Source organism: Artemia franciscana, chromosome 10, assembly GCF_032884065.1.
Source record: "Artemia franciscana chromosome 10, ASM3288406v1, whole genome shotgun sequence".
NCBI lineage: Eukaryota > Metazoa > Arthropoda > Branchiopoda > Anostraca > Artemiidae > Artemia > Artemia franciscana.
This window is the reverse complement of record NC_088872.1, coordinates 50,913,671-50,928,899: the sequence shown is the minus strand read 5'-3', so window position 1 is coordinate 50,928,899 and position 15,229 is coordinate 50,913,671. Positions and strand designations below refer to the sequence as shown.

Genomic DNA, 15,229 nt, shown 5'->3' with positions numbered 1-15,229 from the left:
TCTTCATTTTGTATGACAGTCTTTAGACTTCGGCCTTATTTCTGTGGCAATATTCCTTGATGTGAGGAAAGCTTTTGACAGCATCACACACGAGATACTTATTGGTAAGTTGTCGCATCAAGGCGTTCGTGGAGAAGCTCTGTCCTGGTTTTCTTCATTCCTAACTGGCCGATCCATTGCAGTTGAAGCTTCTGATGAGTATATTCAAGTTGAATATGGAGTGCCGCAAGGTTCATTTCTTGGGCCATCCCTTTTCCTCATATATGTCAACGACCTCTATCGACTGTTTAGCAGCCCACGATCTGATTTCTGTTGTCATTTGTGGCAGAAAGGAGATGCTGTGGTTGGAGCCTTGGATATGCCTGGTCAACATGAAGAACTCTTTGCATTCGCCGACGACACCACCCTGGGAGCTATAGCACCTGATGAATCGTCTCTTATCCTCAAGCTACAATTGATGACAGAAAACATATATCGTTGGTTTGATGCAAATTTGTTAGCTTTGAATGTAAAAAAAATCGTTTCTTCTTATATTCTCCCACATAGGCAAATGCTGCCCTACAGTGACAGAGCTTAAAACATCTAAGGGATCCATATCCCGCCCAGCTGACCGGTTTATTCGATTCCTTGGGATACTTCTGGATGAAAACCTATCTTTTAAACGGCATATTGAGTCAATGAGATTAAAGGTTTCTTGAGGCCTTGGAATTATTCGGAAGCTGAAGCGAGTCTTTCCTTTCTCTATCCTTCGTCTATTATACTTCTCTCTTATTTACCCTTATTTATACTACTGCTCGTCAGTGTGGATGTCAAAATTTCCATCTGTACTTACACCTTTACATAACTGATTCTCCAACTGAAAGCAGCAAAAGTTTTTCAGTCTCCCACACATATTTATGTTGAACTTCTGAAGATTAAAGATATTCATACATTCCACCTTTTTTCATTGCATTTCAGTATTGCCGTGGAGACCTTCCATCAAGTTTTTCCGGGCTTTTTGAAATTGTTCGAAATGTCAGTCCTTATGAAACTAGAAACATGGATAATGTGCTAGTGCCATCCACCCCTGCAGTGCTCTTGGACTTTGGTCTAATAGTTGCTGTCGGACGTGCCTGGAATTCCATTCCTGTTGGGATTCAACGGTCCCGTACCATAGGCTCCTTCAAAAAACAGTTGAAGAATTTTTTAATTAAAAAAAATAAATTAAATTATAATATTGATTAGTTGTTTATATGGTTTAGTTATCAAGATTTAATGTATTTAATCAATTATTTAGATTGAATTTAATTATCTGGATTTGGGTGTTATGAGTGTCAGATTTTCGATTATGAGTGTCAGATGGTGCGGAGACCGGTTGTACTCGGGTGAGGATTGGTGAGTAGACTCTAAACATATTTTAGCTGTGAATGTGTTTAATAGTTATATAAGTTTTGTTTCGTTTTTTTCACAAAATAACGGGCCTTTGAGCCCTTTGGGATATTTTTTGTTTATAAATGGATGGATATTGATAATAAAAGGAACTTGAACTGGAACCCATTTGATAACCGGTATCCCCATAGTATTTTTTGATTTAGTAGAGGCTTCTCCCCAGCGTTCGCTAAGATTTCCAATTTATGCCCTTAGTCTTCGGCATCTCCCTCAACATTCCCTGGAAAATACTTAATAGTAGCAGTAGTATATGATAATATGCACGTATTGCCTTTTAATTAGTTCAACATCCCCCTCAACTTGCCCTGAAAGTTTTACCTTAATACCTTTAGCCTCAGTAATGGTAGTAGTAGTAGCCGTAGCAGTAGTAAATCTGATAGTAACAGTGGTAGTAGCATACATATAATGTCTTTGGTTAGTTCGAGATCCCCTTCAACTTGCCATGAAAGTTTACTAGCATTAGCAGTAGTAACATGCACATAGTACATTTTAATCAGTTCAACATCCCCCTGAACATGTTCTGAAAGTTTCACCTTAATACCCTTATTTTCAGTAATAGTACTAGTAGTAATCGCAGTAGCAGTAACTGTAGTAGCAGTGTAACAGTAGTATTAGTTTACATATAATCTTATTTGTTAATTCAAAATCCCTCTCAATATGCCCTGGAAATTTTAACTTAATACTCTAAGCTGAAGAGATGTTGAAAATTTGACCTTTTGATTGCGTGCATGTATACAGTGTGTATTGATTTGGCTCTACATTCCCCTTAATATTAAAAATAAATGAAATTTTGACAATACTGCAACAGCAACTGAAAGAAAACATCTTTTGCAATGTCATACTGAAAAGACTCTGTTACCTGATTCCCATTCTTCATTATTTCACTCTTCATAATTCTTCATTATTCTTCATTATTTCGATCTCCCATTATTCCATTCTTCATAAGGTTTTAGCTAAGCTGAAAGTTTTTTCTGTGTGTAATATACTTTATAATCTAATAGCAAAATCATACTGCAAATCAAACATTGATTTCAATTTCAGTTCTCAGCCATGGACATTCCTAAAAATTCTATCTACATTTCATGCACATACTTCGCACATTTATTCTAAAAAAAAAGATATTGGATTCCTCAACGTAGTTTTATCAATAATTAGTGATTAGTTAGTTCTTAGGTTTAACTGGGCTGGGAAAACGGTCTCCGAAGCTGCAAATACAGTTGTTTGGCATGGACAGATTCTTCTTCTTTAAATTTCTGCCTTTTGTTAAACAGGAAAGGAGCTATCACGTTTTATAGATTGATGATATAACTGCTATTTCCTTTAATGCACAAATAACGTACAAAAATCAATAAAGCTTTCAATATTCCACGGGCATTTTGGGCCGTCCGAGATAATCAAAATTTACTTTTTGCAGAGTCAAACACAGTTGCTTCTTACTGTGTCAACTTTTTATTCTAAATATCCGACCTATGTAGTGTAAACAATACAGCGTTGCGCAGTACCAACTATTGAATACATATCATTCTGCTCTCTTTGCTTGGTGTGGTGTGGAAAAAACGTTATTTTGACAAAATGGATGCACATTTTACTTTTGATTGAGTTCAGCATACCTCTCAATATTTCTTCAAAGATTCATCCCAATATCCTAGCCGTTCTTTACATGCTCTAGAATAAGCCCTTATCTTTTATTTCCTTTTTATGTATAAGAAATTAAATAGACTCCTTTGGACATCAAACGAAAATATGTGGAAAACTAAAAGTAGGAGATACGATACGTCGTTTTTCGGATGGCGACATTTTAGCCATAGGCTTGAACAAACGTAGTTTTTTTAAGCTCCGAAATCCCACACATTCAAACAATAAGTTGACTTTTTTTTCTTTTGGCAAATATTTAAAATTTGAAAAATACGGGTACTCAACAAAGAAAATTTGTTTAGTCAAGTCAACAAGTAGTCTTGCTCAAACTAACTAAGATAGCTTGAGATAAAATCTATATGCTAACTTACTGGACAATCCACGTATTGGAAATATTTAAACTAATTGAGACAATTTCTCAACCTCTATGGCTCAGCGTAAAACAGGGTCTGTTAATATAGAATGAAAGCTTTTCTCTTAACTCTACTTCTTAAAACGGTAAAAAACATTAGCGTAAAGAACGGGCCGTTGAGGAGGAAAGCCCCTTTCATATACGGATTAATTTCTGTCCGTTTTAAGTTTTGATGTCGCTTCTTACTTTCATTTAAAAAAACTTTTTTTTATTTAATTTCTAGATGTTTTTTTATTAATGCATGTTTTGATCTTGGCTCTCTACACATAAATAATTAAAACGAAATTTGCATATCATTTTTTTGGCTAAATGGCTTTCTCATAGTTTTAATCGGAAGATTTTGAGAAAAAAGGAGAGAGGGAGGAAGCCTAGTTACCCTCCAATTTTTGGTTACTTAGAAAGGCAACTAGAACTTTTAATTTTTTTTACGAGCATTTTCATTAGTAAAATATATACGTAATTTACGAATTAACTTACGTAACAAACTTCTATATTCGTATGTTTTATTGCGTATATGAGGGACTTCACCCCTCGTCGATACCTCACTCTTTACACTAAAGCTTAAATTCTGTCCCAATTCCTTAAGAATGACCCTTGAATAACAAAGGCCGTAGAATAAATATTTGATAATTACTAATTAATTCATTATTACTAAAAATACTTTAGCGTGAAGAGCGAGGTATTACGAGGAGGTAAGCCCCTCATATGCGCAATAATTTCTGCTCGTTTTAAATTTTAATGCTCCTTCTCACTTTCAGTAGAAAAAAACTTTTCATATTTATTTTTTCTTTTTCTTTTTTAAATAGTGCTAGAAAATCCTGCGCTTCCTTCATGGAAATTTTCTTCTCCCATGATAAATTCCTCCAAGGAAAGTTCCCCTAACATATCCCCTTCTTTCGACTCCACCCCCAGACCAAAAAATCCCCCTGAAAACGTCTGTACACTTACAAATAACCATTACTATATGTAAGCACTGGTCAAAGTTTGTAACTTGTAGCCCCTGTGGGGGCTACAAGTTACAAGTTACCTAGACTGTGGGGGAGTAAGTCGTCCCCAAAGACATAGTTATAAGGTTTTTCGACTACGCTTAATAGCATGGCTATCTCAGAATTTTGGTTTGGTGACTTTGGGAAAATAATTAGCGTGGGAGGGGGCCTAGGTCCCCTCCAAATTTTTTGGTCACTTAAAAAGGGCACTGGAACTCTTCATTTCCATTAGAATGAGCCCTCTCGCAAGATTCTAGGACCTCTGGGTCGATACGATCACCCCTGGGGAAAAAAAAAAAACAAAACAAATAAACGCGCATCAGTGATCTATCTTCTGGCAAAAAATACAAAATTCCGCATTTTTGTAGATAGGAGCTTGGAACTTAAACATATTTTAAATCTGATGTTGTGATTTTCGTAAAGATTCTATGACTTTTAGGGGTGTTTTCCTCTACTTTCTAAAATAAGGCAAATTTTCGCATCCTAACTTTTGTTGGGTAAGTCTGAACTTAATGAAACTTATATATATTCAAAATCAGCATGAAAATGCGATTCTTTTGATGTAACTATTGTAATAAAATTCCGTTTTTTAGAGTTTTGGCTACTATTGAGCCAGGTCGCTCCTTACTACAGTTCGTTACCACGAACTGTTTGATGAGAGTTTAGTTTCTTGAAAGCGTCTGTCCATTTCGTAACACAGAAGGTAACTACCTCCTACCCATTCATTGGGAATAATAAAGCTTTTGGTTCATTCAAAACCGTAGTCTGAAACAAAAATAGATGGCACTGATTTCATTTGAATCAAAACCACCGAAAATTCATTTACAGTAAATTAAAAGTCAATTTATATTTATACTGCTGTATCTTTTTCTAATGTTTCTGTTGAAAAATTCCCAAGAGCTTCAGGAATTTTATTTTAAAAAATAAATATAATTCTTTTAATTTATCAGTTTCAGCTAAGGAGTCACATAACAGATGCAGTAAAAGCAACTATAATAATAGAAATGAAAAGACATTTAATAGTAGTAACACTGTTACTACTACTTCAAACAAAACCTCATTGCAGGATAAATCTACAGCTGAACACTACCCTCATTCACCCTTAAGCTTTTGAGGGTGGGTATTTGGAAAACCCACAAGATCTAAAACAAAGCCAGTCATGACTGAAAAAGTTTTACCATTTACTGTTGTATAAAAATGTAATGAATGTCTCAGGGTTTTCCAGTCCATGAATATAAATAACTTCTAAATGTAACTACGTATGTCAAAATCATAACCAAACAGTTCGAAATCAAATTTATATGCTTCATATAGTTTATATATTTGGTTAATTGTCAGCTGCTGCATATACTCTTTTAATTTTTCGTTAGAAGTCTTTGGCTCTTTATAGGTAAACTTAACTAATTTAGTTAAATTTCTTAACTCTAATATATGCTGTGTGTCTTCCTTCATATGCTCAAATCTAACAATATAATCAAACCTCACAAAACAAGGATGACTTAGTTTATAGTACTGCGCCCAATGGCTGTCAATGTTGTATGTTCTCACCATTTCTGGATCTGTAAGATAATTAATAAATTCAGAAAAAGTTGGTTTCCCGCTCTTAATCTCTTCAGGGGTTGCACCAAATCTGTATTTTTCTATAATAGGAGCACCATACGTATTTTGAAAATACGGTTCACCTGGTTCACCTAACTTATTCATATAACCTGAAACAAGACGCTCAAAAGGATGACGGACCACCACAAATACAAAGTAGGAGCTCAGTTTTCTATTTCTTTCTTCTGGTGTCAGCCCGTAGAGGTTGGTGTATCTCATTCTAAAATGAATGTCGTAAGGGGTAATGTTTGCTGCGTCTGTTTCATTTGATTGATTGGTTAAAATACCAAATATTGCCTTCCAAAGTGTGCAACCAGTCTAAAAAAAATTGTAAGTAACTAACTACACTGTTAATTTATTTGCTATTGTTATAAATAATTTATATTAGCATAACTATTCAACTTAATTTCCAATTTTGTATAATTTAAAACGTGCAAATTTCGGAAATGCTAATCAAAAATGTAGAAAGAACAAATTAATTTTACAATATCCCCGCTCCTTTATAATATTTTCACTTATAATTAGACTTTGGCGCTTAGGTGGTCTCCCTTGAATTTTACAGTCAGCATGCATCTTCAAATTGGGAAGCCAAGAAATCATTTTTAATATATAATAGCCAAATTGTAGTTACCCATAAATTCCTTTTGCTCTAATTAGCCGGATATATTAATATGTAATTATATAATACTCAATAACCGCTTGTTTTATGGGGCAAATCGTGTAAGTTAATGGTGGACAAGCTAGCACTTTTCTGAAAACACAAATCGACGCAACAAAACACGATTAAGATGAGAAAATAAGTTTCCGGCAGAAAATAATTTTTTAACACATCTAGTAAGATCAGTTTTCAGTAAAACATTAGTTTTCAGACTTCTATAAATTTAGGGGAATATCATAAGTCAGTTTATTTGAACAACATTTGATCTATCTATCACTTTGCGACAATTCAATGATAAATATGCTACAAAATAATAAACCTGTATTTATTTTAATTCTTCATCTGAATTACATAAATATATCACCTGAATAAATCGTTTTTTCTATTTCTCCTAGAATCAAAGCTTTACCTGGTTAAAGGTCCAAAATTGACTTTAAGGACCAACTTTTACAAATATTTTCAATGTTGAAGAAATAACTAATAAATAAAGTAAAAAGAATATGTTCAATTAAAAAAAAATTCTTTCATTAGATGACAAATTCCTGGGCAAAGAAAGAATGGAGTTTTAAATTAGGTATCACTAGGGTTTCATTCCATTATTGTGGTAATTTTGGTTCGTTTAGGTTTGAAGGTCTTGAAGTAATAAGTCTGTATCGAAGCGTTTTGATTTAGTTCAACATCCCCCTTAACTTGCTTTCATATCTTTTAATGATACTAAATTATATTTCTAATATTAATACTCATTCCAATCGGAAATCTCCGTAAAAAAATAATATTTTAAACGTTTTAATGTAATGATATAAATATTTTAATGTCCTGATATCTTATGTTTATATTTTTTTTTTTTTGGGGGGGGGTATGGGTGACCCTAGCCTGGGTTAGAAATGTTTATTGTAAAGGATGTTTTTGTCTTTCGTTAACATTTCTACTTGTTTTCTCTAATTCAGGGCATTTTTCTCTTTTTTTTTTGTTAAACCTCTGAATGGTTTTACGCTCAAAATACTCTTCTTTTTTTTGTTTATTTTTGTTTCATTTTTGTTTCTCCCCTGTGTTTTTTCCTGGCCATAGAGCCTTACCGGGGAGTCTATGTTGAAGTGTTTTTGTTGTAAATTTATTTGTTGAATAAATAGATTGATTGATTGATTGAAAAAACCTAACCTAAGCAAAAAAAGTAATTATTTCGAATAAGTTAGCAAAAAGTAAAATAAAACTTAAAGTAAACTGATAGTACCTATGAAAGCAAAATCAAGTTAAATAAAACATTACTGAAAACAATACAGTGTTGGTTTAAAGCAGTTACTTCACAAAAAGATTTGAGATACAATGGTGCCTTAAATTACCTTTGGAATATAATAATAAATAAGTTTGTGCTCATCATCCACGCTTGAATGCCAGTGTCCCACATTAGCAGGAGCTTCATCATATTCAGTGCCTTTATACTTCTCACAAACGTCTTTGACTCTTTTGAGATCGGCTGTAGCTCTCTCAGCACGTGGACTTGCTTTGCTTAAGGTGGCGGTATGTATAGGGGTAGATTCGGCAAAAAACTCTAATGTTTTGCTTGTTTTTTCCTCACTATTCTTGTGTTCGCTCTTTCGATATTTAATAATCTTTGCTTCCATATTATAACGATGCAAGGACACATCTGTAACTGAAAATTTATTTTTAAAAGGTTTTTAGATAAAAAAAAGTTTTTCGAAGAGACGTAAAAGAGCTGCATTAAAAACAAAAGATGAGCAGAAATAAAGTAAAATAAAACTTTGAAGCTAAAATGAACAGAGGTCTTCATTAATTAATAATTCCAACTCAAAGTGAACTGAAATTACAATGAAAGATAAAGTTAAACATGAACGAATAAAATCACCACGTAGAGGAGTGGAGCTAACACATCTAAACCTTCCAAAAGTATCATCATCAAATTAGTGCAAAAAGTTTTTATGTCGAGCAATACATGTTTCTTTGACTATAAGAAAAAACAGACGAAATCAGCATATCAACCAGGATTACTGAAAAAAAAACTAATAAAAGTGGATGGATTGTTTGATATAAATGATATTTATTCCAGGAAGTTTCTGGAATTTATTAATAATACAAAAGAAAAAAATTAGACGTAGTTAGTTTTCACGACAGAAACGACGCTCTCACCTTCAGAAGGTCTAGGGGACGTTAGCCTTTCTTCTGTTTGTAGTGATTTTCTGTTCATTTTGAATTTGAAGGTCTTGAAGTTTTAAGTCCGCATCCAGGTGTTTCGACTTAATTCAACACCCCCTCAGCATTCGCATTAGCACTTTAGCATCCTGGACGCACAGAGTCTTTTGGCTTTGTTCTACATCCTCCTCGGACATTCCCGGAAAGTTCCAACTAAATACCCTTGGCCACTCCTGATTCACCATGCCCCTCAAAACTTCCTGTAAGTTTCAAATCGATGCCCTTATCTGTTCTCGACATTTTGAAGATGCGCCCTATTGACCTCTGGGTTTATATTGCGTCTTATGGTTTAGTTCATGAATCCATCAACATTCACTGGAATTTTCAACTGAGTAGCCTTCCATTCCTGAGATATTGCATATGCCCACTTTTTTTTATCCTGGATGTACATAGTGTCCCTTGATTTAGCTCAACATTCCCTCAAAGTTTTACTTTCACATTTTTATTCTTTTTCGAAATTAAATAAAAAAAAACAAGTTTTTTGAAATGAAAGTAAGGAGCGACATTAAAACTTAAAACGAAGAGAAATTACTCCTTATATGAACGGGGCTTTTCCTCCTCGAAAACCCGCTCTTTACGCTAAAGTTTTTTATTGTTTTAAAAAGTAGAGTTGCGAGAAAGAATCAAACTTTAGCGCAAGGAGCGGGGTGTCGAGAAGGAAAAGTCCCTTTCATATAAGGAGTAATTTCCGTTCGTTTTAAGTTTTAATGTCGCTCCTTACTTTTATTTCAAAAAACTTGTTTTTTTTATTTAATTTCTGAGAGTTTTTGAATTAATGCATGTCTGATTTTGGCTCTCCGTGCATAAATTATTAAAATGGAATTTTTTATTAATTCTTTTTTTGGCTAAATGGCTTTCTCTTAGTTTTGATCAGACGATTTTGAGAAATAAGGGGTGGGGAAGGAGGCCTAGTTGCCCCCAAATTTTTCGTTTACTTATAAAGACAACTAGAACTTTTAATTTTTAACGAACGTTTTTATTAGTAAAAAATATAGGTAACTTAAGAATTAACTTACGTAACAAGCTTTTATATTTTTATATTTTTGATTATATATATGAGGGGGTTTGTCCCCTTGTTAATACCTCGCTCTTCACACTAAATCTTAAGTTTTGTCCCAATTCTTTAAGAATGACCCCTGAATCAGAAAGGCCGTAGAATAAATAGTTGAAATTACTAAAAATAATTAAGCATAAAGAGCGAAGTATTTATCTCCTTCTAAATACCTCGCTCTTTATGCTAAAGTATTTTAGAACCCCTCATATTCGTAATAATCTCTGTTCGTTTTACGTTTTAATGCTTCTCCTTACTTTCAATTGAAAAAACTTTTTCATGTTTATATTTTCATTGTTTTTTTTTAATAGTAATGCTAGAAAATCCTGCACCCTTTTCATTGAATTTCTCTTCCCCCATGAAATATTCCTCCAAGGAAAGATCCTCCCATATAGCTCCCTCCCCTGAACCCCACACCCAAACAAAAAAAAAACCTGAAAACGTTAGTACACTTTCCAATAACCATTACTGTATGTAAACATTGGTCAAAGTTAGTAAATTGCAGCCCGTCCCCCAGGTACTGTGGGTGATAAGACGTCCCCAAAGACATAGTTATCATGGTTTTGGACTATGCAGAACAAAATGGCTATCTGAAAATTTTGATCCGTTGACTTTGGGGGAAAATGAGCGTGGGAGGGGGCCTAGGTGCCCTCCAATTTTTTCGGTCACTTAAAAAGGGCACTAGGACTTTTCATTTCCGTTAGAATGAGCCCTCTTGCCAAACTCTAGGATCACTTGGTTGATACGATGACCCCTGGGAAAAAGAAAAAAACAAATAAACAAATAAACACGCACCCGTGATTTTGTTTTCTGGCAAAAAATACGAAATCCCACATTTTTGTAGATTGGACCTTGAATTTTTTTCTTTAGGGTTCTCTGATACGCTGAATGCGATGGTGTGATTTTCGTTACGATTCAACGAACTTTAGGGGATGTTTTCCCCTATTTTCTAAAATAAGGCAAATTTTCTAAGGCTCGTAACTTTTGATGACAAAGACTAAAAAAAACTTATATATTTGATATCAGTATAAAAATCCGATTCTTTTTATATATCTTTTAGCATCGATATTCCCTTTTTTAGAGTTTCGTTTACTATTGAGCCGGGTCGCTCCTTACTACAGTTCGTTACCACGAACTGTTTGACGCAGGATTAAACATGCCCCCTTTTCTTTTAGCAAAACCTAGACGTAAACAGCCGAAAACTGGCATAACTTACAGGACTTGTCACAGGGTATATGGTGGTCATCTCGTCCTTGGAGGCACCAATTGAACCAAATGGCTCTCTCAAAATTTTGATCAGTGTTGAGGGGGAGAGCAACTAAAAAGGGCCTGGAAAGGTACAATAGACTTAATCCCAGATTGAATGAAAGTTGTCCTTTACCTACATTTATATAAATTACCTAATTAATCCATTTTTATTGCAAATGCAAAGTCAGAAAAAAAACATGGAAATCACATTCACTTTAATACAAAAAATTCCCTCGGTCGGAATCCATTCCCCCTGCAGAAAATTTTTTTTTGGCTCTCCGTACATAAATTATTAAAATGTTATATATATATATATATATATATATATATATATATATATATATATATATATATATATATATATATATATATATATATATATATATATATATATATATATATATATATATATATATATATATATATATATATATATATATATATATATATATATATATATATATATATATATATATATATATATATATATATATATATATATATATATATATATATATATATATATATATAATAAATTACTCCTTATATGAAAGGGGCTTTTCCTCCTCGACACCCCGCTCTTTACGCTAAAGTTTTTTATTCTTTTAAAAGGTAGAGTTGCGAGAAAGAATCAAACTTTAGCGCAAGGAGCGGGGTGTCGAGGAGGAAAAGCCCCTTTCATATAAGGAGGAATTTCTGTTCGTTTTAAGTTTTAATGCCACTCCTTACTTTCATTTCAAAAAACCTTTTTTTTATATTTAATTTATGAAAGTTTTTGAATTAATGCATGTCTGATTTTGGCTCTTCGTACATAAATTATTAAAATGAAATTTGCATGTTAATTCTTTTTTTGGCTAAATGGCTTTCTCTTAGTTTTGATCAGACGATTTTGGGAAATAAGGGGTGGGGAAGGAGGCCTAGTTGCCCTCCAATTTTTCGGTTACTTATAAAGGCAACTAGAACTTTTAATTTTTAATGAACGTATTTATTAGTGGAAATTTACGTAACTTCAGAATTAACTTACATAACAAACTTTATATTCTTATATTTTTGATTATATATATATGAGGGGGTTTGTCCCCTCGTTAATACCTCGCTCTTCACACTAAATCTTAAGTTTTGTCCCAACTCTTTAAGAATGACCCCTGAATCAGAAAGGCCGTAGAATAAATAGTTGAAATTACTAAAAATAATTTAGCATAAAGAGCGAAGTATTTATCTCCTTCTAAATACCTCGCTCTTTATGCTAAAGTATTTTTAGAACCCCTCATATGCATAATAATCTCTATTCGTTTTAAGTTTTAATGCTTCTCCTTACTTTCAACTAAAAATTTTTTTTTCATGTTTATATTTTCATTTTTTTTAATAGTAATGCTAGAAAATCCTGCGCCCTTCTCATTGAATTTCTCTTCCCCCATGAAATATTCCTCCAAGGAAAGATACTCCCATATAGCCCCCTCCCCTGAGCCCCACACCCAAACAAAAAAATCCCCCCGAAAACGTCGGTACACTTCCCAATAACCATTACTGTATGTAAACATTGGTCAAAGCTAGTAAATTGCAGGGTAAATGGGGGGGTAAATCATCCCCAAAGACATAGTTATTATGGTTTTCGACTATGCGGAACAAAATGGCTATCTCAAAATTTTGATCCGTTGACTTTGGGAAAAAATGAGCGTGGGAGGGGGCCTAGGTGCCCTCCAATTTTTTGGTCACTTAAAAAGGGCACTAGAACTTTTCATTTTCGTTAGAATGAGCCCTCTTGCATCACTCTAGGACCACCTGGTCAATACGATGACCCCTGGGAAAAAGAAAAAAAAAAAACCCAAATAAACACGCACCCGTGATTAGTCTTCTGGCAAAAAATACGAAATCCCACATTTTATATATTGGACCTCTAAATTTTTTCTATAGGGTTCTCTGATACGCTGAATGCGATGGTGTGATTTTTGTTACGATCCTATGACTTTTAGAGGGTGTTTCCCCCTATTTTCCAAAATAAGGCAAAATTTCTCAGGCTCGTAACTTTTGATGACAAAGACTAAATTTGATAAAATTTATATATTTGATATCAGTATAAAAATCCAATTCTTTTGATATATCTTTTAGCATCGAAATTCCGTTTTTTAGAGTTTGTTTTACTATTCAGCCAGGTCGCTCCTTACTACAGTTCGTTACCACGAACTGTTTGATAAAAGTACATATACTAAAAATTTATTTTTTTCAGTAAAGTGCAAACTATTATTCTTAGGTAAAGTACAAACTATTATTTAGGTAGCAAATTACTTAGTAATATGATACTTTCTAGACTGAGAGATGTTGTAAACAAAGATTTAAGAAAAGGACGGTGCGGGTTGAGAAAAGGTAGAGGATGTGCCAACCAAATTTTACTCTTTGGCTAATAATAGAGAAGTTCCTGAGTTGTCAAACACTTTTAGTCCTCAGTTATATATATTATGAGCAAGTGTTCGATTTTATTAATAGAAGAGGTTTAGCAAAGGTCTTATCCTTGTATTGTATACCAGACAAATATATTAAAGTGATTAGATTTATGTGCGAGAATAGCACTGCTGTGGTTAAGGTAGGAAGTGAGGTTAGCAGCTAGCTTTGTATTAAATCAGTAGAAGCAGGGTTGAGTTCAATCCCCCTTTATATGGATCATTTTGATGGACTTTGTCTTAAGGACCACAGGACAAACAATGGGAGACCACGGAATCAAACGGGAAGGAAAAACTCTCCTGGACTTAGATTATGCTGATGATTTAAGCATCATAGATGAAAGTGTGAGCAAAATGAATAAACTTTTAGAGGTTTTGTGAGTTCAAGGTACTAGAATAAGTTTGAAAATGAATTTTAAGGAGACTAAGTTATTAAGGCTAGGAATAAGTAAAAATGAATAGGTGACGTTAGGTAACGAAAAGATTGATCAGGTGGGCAGCTTCACTTACCTTGGGAGTATTATTAATAAAAACGGTAGGAGCAATGAAGATGTTAAAAGTAGAATAGCCAAAGCTCAGAGTGTTTTTTCACAGTTAAAAAAAAGTTTGGAAGAATAAGAAGATAAGTCTGCAGACAAAGATTAGAATACTAGAAGCTACAGTGATGACAGTGGTCAAATATGGCTCTGAAGAATGGGAGCTCCGAAAAGCGGATGAAGATTTGCTAGGTGTTTTCAAGGGAAATTGTCTACGGATTAATTTGGGTAGTCAGCTGACTGATCGTATTTCAAACAGTAAGCTGTACGAAAAATGTGGTTCAGTCCCATTGTCTAGGGCTATAATGAAAGAAATGTTGATATGGCTATGGCACGTCGTGCAGATGATGCATGACAGATTGTCGAGATTATCATTTTCGGCCAGTCGTCTAGAGGTAAACAGAAAGCATGTCGTCCTCTTCTGGGGCGAGAGGACGTCATAAAAAATATTTAAAGAAAATGGGAACTTCCTGGGAGGTGTAAAAAGAGATGATTTGAATAAATTGGGAATAAGGAGAAGCTTCCTAAGTTGTGTTGGCCTCAGGCGGCTTTGTGTTGCGGCGAGTTATTAGTATTAGTGGTATTATAGGGGGGGGGGCTGAATATGGAATTTTGGCCAATGGCAGTTTCAATGGTGCACATTTATTTTTTGTCCAACGCTATTTTCGAGTGGGTTCAAGCTATTTGTTAAAAACCCCGAAAACGTGTTTTCAAAATAACACTTTACTATAAAGATCAATTAAAATACTTGTTACCTACCCTGAATCAGCTACAAGTGACGATTTTCTCTCAATAGAAAGTGTTATCTAACAGGTTGTTAAGTTGGTGGTTACTTTGTGTCTTGGTTCGTTCTATACTAGATTGCGGCTATTGCTACAACCAAGGCAAAAGGTAAAAAATAAAGGAAGTTGGATCACAAGTAGATTAGGCACATCTAGAGGAAAAAAATCGAGCTTGTTTGTGGCAATATCTCGCAGATAATTGTTAAAACAGAAATAATTTGATACTTTTTAATAGCTTGTCTGGTGTT

At 33.9% G+C, this 15,229-nt stretch overlaps 1 protein-coding gene across 4 annotated transcripts in view; it reads right to left on the bottom strand.

Moving 5' to 3' along the window:
* Positions 1-2,124: 2,124 nt before the first annotated feature.
* The window catches only part of LOC136032331 (carbohydrate sulfotransferase 11-like), a 38,430-nt gene continuing 25,325 nt past the window's right edge, over positions 2,125-15,229 (bottom strand). Inside the window, exons 3-5 of one of the 4 annotated variants that reach the window (XM_065712647.1) lie at positions 11,194-11,306; positions 8,059-8,363; positions 2,125-6,378 (exon numbers count right to left, since the gene is read on the bottom strand). In XM_065712647.1, coding sequence (XP_065568719.1) covers positions 5,707-6,378; positions 8,059-8,340 — 954 coding nt within the window. In that variant the 5' untranslated portion in view covers positions 8,341-8,363; positions 11,194-11,306 and the 3' untranslated portion in view covers positions 2,125-5,706. Of the gene's footprint in view, positions 6,379-8,058; positions 8,370-11,193; positions 11,307-15,229 lie in introns of all 4 variants that reach the window. The other 3 variants (XM_065712646.1, XM_065712645.1, XM_065712644.1) reach the window with 3 other exon arrangements.